The sequence below is a fragment of the Hydra vulgaris genome, chromosome 09 (assembly GCF_038396675.1).
Source record: "Hydra vulgaris chromosome 09, alternate assembly HydraT2T_AEP".
Taxonomy (NCBI): domain Eukaryota; kingdom Metazoa; phylum Cnidaria; class Hydrozoa; order Anthoathecata; family Hydridae; genus Hydra; species Hydra vulgaris.
In genome coordinates this window covers 21,703,754-21,713,735 of record NC_088928.1, presented here as the reverse complement: position 1 = coordinate 21,713,735, position 9,982 = coordinate 21,703,754, and the positions used below count along the sequence as shown (strand labels likewise).

Sequence of the window (9,982 nt, the reverse complement as noted above, 5' to 3'; positions counted from 1 at the left end):
AGAGCTTGACATAGTGTGTAGTCGCATAGGAGAGGTCAAATTTTTGCAAAAATTTGACCAGTTGTTTGAATCAAGATTTTGAGTGATTTTTATGTAATTACCTCGTCTATTATTCGGTCTTTTGGTTAGCGTTTTAGTTTTATGAGTATATGTACTGATGTTATAGTTCCAAGTCAGAGTTGAGTGAAGATGGTTAAGATTGGAAGAAGCTTAGTGGTGGACCAAACTAGTTGAAAATATTTTTGTAGGATTTTCAGTGATGACAAGATCTAGAGTGTTGCTTACAAAAGATGGTTCGTGCACGTGTTGTACTAGGAAGTTGTTGTTCATAAGATCGATGAATTCACGACTAGCAAGTTTACCTCTGTGTATACACAGACCACCAAGATGAGTCCATTTAATGTCTGGATGATTGAAGTTTAATTATAAATAAAATTAAAGCGTAATTATAAATATCAATAAAACATGCCTATTAGAAAAGATGTTTAATATTGTCTATTTACAATAAATGAATATTTAAAAAAACTAGTAAACAATTTTATATGCATTCTTTAGTGAAATCAATTATTGATATTGTTTGACAACAAGGCATTTGGCCAGTGTGATAAAACATAGTTGTAAAAAGCGTTAATGATAGTTTCTTAAACAGTATCAAAACGTATGCAATGACTTTGAGTTTAATATATAATAAACACATAAAGATAAAAATATAACAATGTTGTATATTTAAAATTAATACATAAAATTTATACATAATAAATGCACCACATAATACCAAAATTTTAAACTTTAGTAAGCTGAAGCATAGATATAAATAAGCAATCAAAAAAAACCAAGAAGTATGCTTCGTTTCTCCAGACATCAAAAAGTCTGGGTAAAGGTTGCATGGTTCGCACACTTATTAATTCATGTTCTTTTAAAATTTGTATGTGAAATACTTTGAGTTTCTACTAATTTTTTCAACGAGTAAAATAAATTTTTGTATGATTGACTGCAATCAAGTTTTGCATGTGTGTAGTATTTCTCAAAGGCTTTCTTGTCACATTTGTTTGACATCTGAACTACAAATTATTACAAAATATTGTATACAATAAATATTATATATACAAATTACTTAATTATTATTTTAATTATGTAGCTACTAATAGCCTGTCTAATTATACAAAAAACATTTTATTTTAATTCAATAATTGCTTAAATGACTAATGATTTTTTACTGCATTACAGATCATCAAAATTTTGTGAAAATTAATCAATAGTAAATATCTTATTTCTTTTAAAAACCAAAACTAAATAGTACAATTATTTTACTTTATTTTATTCATATTAAACAGAGATATATTGTAGCTCAATGCATCAAATAGAACTCTGATAAACTATATGTTTTAAACCATAAACAATAAATGCACTGTATTTATTGTTTTTGCAATACAAAATAACTCTCTTTAAACTATTGTAAGAATTGTATAGAGTTATCTTTAGCAATGCCCAGATTCCTTATTAAACAAATATTGTTTAAAGGTTAAAGAAAGCTTGCCTAAATTTATTTTTTGACAAATTTATAGTGTAGTGCGACAGAATATAGAAACATTTTATAAAGTATGCCAAACAATCTAGCTCACAATATGTACGAAAGAGCAACTTTTGTTTTGATTGTGTTATGCTTGAATGATCAAGATGCATAATTTAATTATAGACGAGTGAATCATTTTTGTGGCTCAATGGTCTAGCGGTATGATTCTCGCTTTGGGTGCGAGAGGCCCCGGGTTCGAATCCCGGTTGAGCCCTCAGTTTTTATTATATTTATCAAAAATTATAATTCAGTATAAATAAGCATGTATTAATTTCCAATTTCCAAAAGGTTCTTCAAAAGTTGGTTAAATTTAGCACTAATAAATGCTGTGTACAACACTTTGGACACAACAACAACTCCCATAGGTTTACTATATATGATTCATGTATGAACACAAAAGAATGAGCATTAAGTCCATAATTTTTGAACGGGATTTAGGTGTTCACGTCGACTCGAATTTATTATTTTTAAAACACATACTAATCAAGTCAACAAAGCAAAACAAATATTGGATTAGGTAAGAAGATCGTTTTCATCTTATCCAAATCTCATTTAAAAAACTTTTCTTAGCTCTGATACTGCCCCATTTAGAATCTTGTGGATCAATTTGTACCCCGCAGCTTCTCAAAGACAAACGTCAAATGGAAAACGTGTTAAGAAGATCTTCTTAACGAATTAGAGGCTTTAACGATCTTTCGTATGAGCAATGACTATTGGCGCTAAATAAGGCAGGTGTATAATAAAAAATTATTTGAGGAGATATAACTAATGTCTTCAAATGGTGTAATAACAATAATCATGGTAAAAATTTATTTGAAATCGATAACTAATTTAATACCCGTGGTCATATAACCAAACTGACAAAACATTCCTTCCGATTAAGTATTCGTACATATCTTTTTTCTATAAGAAAAATTAATAAAAAAAACTCTTTCCTGATGACGTCGCAAGAAAAAAATTTATATTTTTTGGTTGAATTGTATTTCTTTCAGTCCGTCCTTAGGGTGGTACGAGTGGAGCAGCCGCTCAAAGCCTCGCGATTAGAAAGGCCATTTTAAACGCGAGCAACAAAAACCTTTACTTATTTTTAACGAGAGTCAGTGAGGCCTTACTCTCGTTAAAAAGTAACTGACGTTAAAAAATAAGAAAAGTTTTGGTTAAATGAAAATAATATAATAATAATATACGAGCCAAAAATATCTATCTGATTACCCGCGCAATAAGTTCAATTATTCAATAATTGAAAAACATACCAAAAATTCTCATTCGTGCGAGACAAAAAAATCAACAAAATGATGCAAAACATCTTTTGAAGCTATCAAAGCTCTTTTTTGCAATGACATCACAAATGGAGGACTCATTTGTTTAACGACTGTTGTACTTCTTGTTTAGCTTAGCGAAAGCAAGTGAGATTAGGAGACAAAAGCACTCTTAGGTAAAAGTTATTTAATTTAGCAATAGGAGCTAAAAAACTACAGAGTAAAAGCTCGAACCAAAGTTGCTTGAAGAAAACGTGGAACTTTTCCTGTCAAAATGTCTTTAAATTGTGAAGAAGTTGTTGCTGATAGTGCAAATAAAGAATCTCCTCTAATTGTAGATATTTTAATAAACACTGACACTGTGGTTTACTGTGTAAATGTTGAAAATAAAAATTACACTTCTGTAAATATCTCAAAATCATATTCAAAAATACAATAAATTGATATAGTTGAATCAGCTTATAAAAATCTACTATCTGGATTTAGAGTTATTGATGTAAAAGAGTTCTAAAAAGTTCTAGAAAGCCATTTTTATCTTAATAACCGTTTTACCAATTTTGAAGAAATTTTGAGGAGTTGTTTCTCTCATTACAAGCTATGTTTTAATAGAACAGTTTTTTAATCAGAGTTTAAGATTTTGTTATTTTAATACTTTGAATAAAAAATATTTTCGCCATCTTTGGATGTGCACAGCGCTCAGATTTTTAGTTACAGGAAAATGCCTCTATTCAATCACCCTTTGATCTATTGTGAAGCATTTGGTAAAAGGTTATGAAGATATCTTGCTCGGTGATTTGGTTTTTATGGCCGGTGTAAGTGCATTTTTTGCCCATTTTCATGTTTTTGTGGTTACTATGGCAACCAAGGATCATTTTGTACTTTTTTTTAAAGGTTTTGTTTATTCATATTATATTAACTTATTACATTCTTGATTTAGTTTTAAATGTTTCTTGTTTTTGTTTAGAAAGGGGGAGGGGGCTTCCCCCTTAATCGTTTATAGTTTTATTCCATCGTTTTATAAAGTGTTTATTTTTATGGCTGGCAATTATTTGCAAATTAATATTTTAGTTCGTTTTAAGTAAATTCTCATTTGATAATATAGTTTGTATGTTACAAATTTGCAAACTTATAAATAAATTTAACTATTTATATATCTTTATGGTTATAGATATTGAATTATGAATTAATCATTGTAATGGCATTAGTGACTGAGGTTTTAGTGTATTAAACAAATTTAAATCATGTTTAGAGAAAGAGACAAGTATAGAAAACTTGAAAGTGGTTTTGAAAAACGGAAGAAAAAGGACAAACGTAAAAAGTTGTAAAATCACAACAGAATGTGCTAGTTAAATTTTTAATACAAGATGGAGCTGAACTTCAAGGTTAAGATGGAGGATCAACTGTTGTTGAGGGTTTGAGTAGGGTGGGTAAAAAAAATGAAAAATTCGTAGATCAATTTATTCCAAGTACAAATAATGATTAAAAACTAAATGATTTTTTGCCATCTGATACATTTGATCCCCAAAATCTTTCAATTTCTACCAGAGGATTAGCGTCCTCCTGGTCCTCAAAACTTTATTGTTTGTACTGAAGCTGAAGGGATCGTTTCTGAAATTAAGAATCCAGTTGTTTGGCCTGTTACGTTTTCAACTGCTAAATTTGATGAAATTTTCTAAAAGGGCTCTTTGCAATATTTTAGTTTTCCCAAAAGCTCAGAAAAAATATATTTTTCGGCTAAGTACTATAAAAGAGTCATGAGCAACGGAGAGGAAGTGCATAGGCAATTGCTTGTATACAGTAAAACTAGTGACAAAGTGTTTTGTTTATGCTGTAAGTTATTTGGTAACAACACAGGGTCTCAATTATCTTGCGAAGATTACAGTGGTTGGGCACATCAGTGATTGAATCCCATGAGGTCACCAAAGCACGTTGAGAACGTTAAAAAATGGAAGGAATTTAACATTCAAAACGAATTAATAAAGCTGCTGTCTGAAAAGGTAAAATCTAGGAATGTCGCGGATATAAAAGCAGCTATGTATTTCTCACTAATACTAGACTGCACACCGGATTTTATTCAAAAGGAGCAGTTATCCTTAATCATACGATTTGTAAGAATTGATGTGAATGCAAGTTCTCTTGAGAGTGAAAATGAAAGTGTTAGCACCGAAGAGCATTTACTTGGATTCTTAGATTTATTCACCAGATTTAAAACCCATTTCCGAACACATTTATAGCCTATAGAACTTTACTGATTATACCTGTAACTGTGGCAAGCGCAGAAAGGATTTTTTCACGCTTGAAACTTATCAAGACATATTTAGGGTTGTCCATAGGTCAAGAAAATCTGGCAACCCTACCATCCCTGGCAACGTTACTCCTTGAATCTGATACAACAGCCAAAATCAATATTGATGACAACATTGACAACTTTGCTGGAATGAAAGCGAGAAAAGTACAATTCATATAAGGTGAGTCCTAGTTTTGATATCGAAGATTTCATTCCTTTGATGCAGTTTTAAAAATTATCTAACCATGGACAAATGTTTTTACAATATTAATAATACTTTATTATGTTCTTTTATTTTACAGATATGAACACTTATATAACATCTCCCTACCTATAAGCAACCTTCATATCAATTGCCGAAAACATAATGTACCAACCCAAAATGTTTTGCACTTACACAACGCCTTTCAGACAGTAAGATATAAAACTATTTTTTCGTCAAACCGCTTGAAATGACAAGACTAGTTCTTTCAAGAAAGCCTCGCAAAAATGTTTTGCTCCAGGCCTCGCATTTTCTAAGCCGGCTCTGATTTCTTAATATATTTTTTGGGTCAAAAGATTTTAAAATTTTTTAAAGTTCGTGTTACTTTATTTTTTTAAATACACTAAGCTATTACAAAGTAAGTTTAAAAACTGCTTTATTTCAATGCACTCTAATGATAATGAAGGTCTTATATTATTTTAATGATATCTTGCAATTGCGTACCGTTTGGTCGACGTCACGAAATTTTACTAATCTCAATTCTGGAATTGGTATTTGGACAAACAAATCATTCGTATAAGCATAGCTGCTCTATGAAGTTCAATGAATTTCTTATAAAACTTAATACTGTGATATAACTTATATCGCAGCGATAAGTTTTATATATACTGTCGTGCAACTATATGGAAAGCTGTTTCCATTAATTTTAAAAGTGCTTTCAAAACAAATGTTTTATTTATCACTTCCGCGATGTCAAGCAAATAATGTTACCTTTTTTTTTTTATTATAGTATTATAAAACTGTTACTGAATTTCTGAAACACGTGCTTTTAGCTGAAGATTTTTTTAATTATCTTCACTGCAAATTGTTTTAAAAAAAAATGATCTAAAAATATGACGAGTATACACAGATAAAAGTATACACAGATTCTAATGATAACAAATAACTTTAACATTAACTGGGAATATAACAAAGATTAAAAAAAAAACACGCTCAAAATCAAATTTTGAAAAATTCCCTAATTTTTGTGAAGAATTTGAGCATTTGCAAATATCTGCATAAAACTTTTGTTCAAGTAATTTTTGTTAATAAAATGTTATCCAGATTCGCAACAACACTTATTTCCGGCAAAAAAAATAATAGATTTTGATCATCAGCTTTAATACTATTGGATAATTTTTCTCTAATAACTTTTTTCTAATATTAAGTTTCTAATAATTAATTCTAGTAATGAATAAAATAATATTAAAAAAAAATGAATTAATTATATGAACCAATTGATTTTTAGAATAATGACAAATAATAAAAAGTATTATCTCTTGAACTACCAGATCGCACTTTGCAATATATTACTAGCTTGATCGCACTTTGCAATATATTACTAGCTTGATCGCACTTTGCAATATATTACTAGCTCTTAGAACATTGCAGAGTAAAAAAAGGATAGAAAGCACAATTTTTGGATTTGCTCATTGTTTAAAAACCGTTGTGAAAAAGGAACATTTAACAAACTTATTCTTGAGCTACGACTTCATAATAGATAATTTTTTCATCGTTTTTACAGAATGTCGCCTAAAAGGTATGAACATTTGTTGTCAATAATTGCACCTAGCATTACAAAAAAGTCATGTCGAAGCCATCAAACTATATCACCTTTAAAACGATTGATTGTGACACTGAGATACTTGGCTACTGGAGATTCACAACAAACACAAGTTTTTTACTTTAGACTGGGCAGAATAACAGTTCGCGTCATTACAAATAAAACAAAAAATGCCATTTGGGATGTGTTACAACCATGCTATCTAAAGGCACCAAGTATATCAAATGAGTGGGAAAAATTGGCAAATAAATTTGAAAATGAATGGGACTTTCCTTATTGTATTGGGGCCATAGATACTAAAAATGTATGTATAGAAGCTCCTAGTTTGAATGGATCAGCATATTACAACTACAAAATGTGATGCAAAACATTGCTTTGCTTGGTATTTATTTGGTAGATATAGGTAGCTACGGCAGAGATAACGATGCTTCTATATTCAAAGAAAGTGAAATGGGTAAAGCTTTCAAGAACAACTTATTTAAACTTCCTAAATACCAACAGGTGTCAAATGGCACACAAGTACCACCGGTACTAGTTGATAATGATATTTTTGCATTGAAATCATGGTAAATGAAGCCTTTTTCTGGTAAAAATTTGACAATCAAAGAACGTGTTTTTAACTCTCGGTTATCTAGGACTAGACGAACAATTGAAAACACATTTGAAATTATAGATAAGCTAAAATAATTGCCAAATTATAAAATTAAAAATTATAAAACTATAAAACTATAAATAAGCTAAATGGAAAGTATTTAGAGGTCCAATAAAAGCAACTCCAAAAAATGTTGAAAATATTTAAAAAGCTGCAATTTTTTTACATAATTATTTAAAGATTAATGACGGTACTAACATTGTACCATCTGGATTTGTTGATTTATAAACAAATTCTGGTGAAGTTATTCCTTAAGAATGAAGGAAAATAACACTTGAAGGTAATGCTTTACATATTTTACCTCAATGTATAAGTAATCGATACACAACAGATGCTAACACTGTAAGATTGATGCTAACTTAGTATTTTTATCATCCAAGTGGATCCTTGTCATGGCAACATAATTATATAACTAGCTGTGTGCACGATCTAGCAGGAAATAGAATTTTTTTTGGAACAATGAAAAAAAACAATTTTTTTTGTATTATTAATATGTTGAAATAATGGTTTAAATTATGTATAATAAGATGTTAACAAAAACAAACAAATTGTATATTAGTCGACATTACCTTTAAATTCCAGAGCAGCTAAATATTGCTGTGCGTCTATTTTAGCAACTTCTTGGGTTTTAGGAGGTAGTTTTTTGATTATAGCACAAATAGATTTACTAAAATGTGTAATATCGTCGCTTTCTTCATGTACACGAATTCCAAATGTTACATTAATACTGTTCATAGTACTTAGTATTGCATCTTATATTTTTGTACTTTCATCAGATAGAGATCTTTTAAATTGTTTTATTCTCATATTTATAGGAGATTTTATTTTATTTAAGGATTTTTGTTGATTACTGAATGTATATTCACTTAAATTTTCATTTTCTACTTCTGCCTGATTACTAACTTCTTCGTCATAGTTCATAGTATCATAACTTATACAAGACATAGGTAATTTTGTTGATGATTCTTTTATTGTTGCTTTGTCTCCAACATTAATTGTGGCATCTCTATCGTCAATGTAAACATTTTAACCACTGCAAAAAGGCATACTCTTTACTGATAGCAATTCGCCCTGAGCCAGAAGGTCCACTTTTTTTTCCTTTAAAAGCGACCATAGGCCAATCTTATATTTGTGTATCTTGATTCACATTCCTGGTTAGTTAAACAAAACAAAGCACCAATGGCTGTTGAAGCATTTTTTTAATAATAATATTATTCTTGTATCGAATTTGTCGTACAGCACAGGATACTTCTGCATTTAATGCATAAAGCTTTGCTAAATTCTTTAATAAATCTTTTTTGTTCACGTTCCATTTTATGCTGATATGTGAAAACCTTTTTTTTTTCAATATTCTGCATTCGAAATAGTCAACTAATCATATTTTAAGGTTCTTTTGTAGTCAACTAATCATATTTCTTGCTTCTTCTGTGGATAGTTATAATTTATGTACAAATGTTAACCATTTAATGAAAAATAATATACCATTAGGCATAATTGGTGCAATAAGCATTATTAATAGTCAAAACAGCAACATGCAACTAAAAAAACGGCAAAATACAACTGGATTGCAAGTTGTCTTGGTAGAGCAAAGATGGCATTTTTACTTTTTATGTTTTGTTAAATGGTAACGTAAATAACACTAGTCAACAAAAAAAAAATTTCTGGTTCTGAGAAACAATTTGTTTTTGTATAGCATTTCTCATTTGGATTTCAAATATGCAATTCTTTTTTTGCCATCACATAGGGTAAAGTCCCTAATATTGTCGAAAAAAAGTTATTCAAAAGACTCTTAAAAACATATGTGAAAAAATTATGTGAAAAAATTATGTGAAAAAATTGTGAAAAAATTATGTGAAAAAATGCTTAAGACTCTTAAAAACATTCTGTTTTTAAGAGTCTTAAGCATTTTTTTTACATAATTTTTTTGTTAATAAACTTTTAGTAAAAATATTTATGTTTTCTAAAATCTCTATAAAAAAACGCTTCTTTTGAGACCCAGGTTGACATACTTTTGAATAACTTTTTTTTCAACTATATTAGGGACTATACCCCAAATACTAAAGGTTTGAACCTAAATATCTTTACAATTTGACGTAATGGTAAAAAGTGAGTTTCATATTTGAAATCAAAATGAGAAATGCTATACAAAAAACAAATTGTTTGTTCGGAACCAGAAAAAATATATATATTTTGTTGACCTGTGTAATATGCCATCAACATCTGAAAAGATTATTGCTTCTGATCAGAAAATTTTTTGGCTAATCAATGTGTGAGAGCACTAAAATATTGTCGAAACAATTATTTTCATTGCTACGTATCTGAATAATTAAATTATTGGCTTAAGACTAACTATATATATATATATATATATATATATATATATATATATATATATATATATATATA

At 29.2% G+C, this 9,982-nt stretch overlaps 1 protein-coding gene and 1 non-coding gene across 2 annotated transcripts; both read left to right on the top strand.

The window, feature by feature from the left end:
• The first annotated feature begins 1,715 nt into the window (after positions 1–1,715).
• trnap-ugg (transfer RNA proline (anticodon UGG)) lies at positions 1,716–1,787 on the top strand. Its single transcript has one exon. It is a non-coding gene; the product is annotated as a tRNA-Pro (tRNA).
• A 5,099-nt stretch (positions 1,788–6,886) lies between these two features.
• Positions 6,887–7,285, top strand: LOC136085336 (uncharacterized). The gene has a single exon (XM_065806634.1). The coding sequence runs from the start codon at positions 6,887–6,889 to the stop codon at positions 7,283–7,285; it is 399 nt and encodes a 132-aa protein (XP_065662706.1).
• The last annotated feature ends 2,697 nt before the right edge of the window (positions 7,286–9,982 follow it).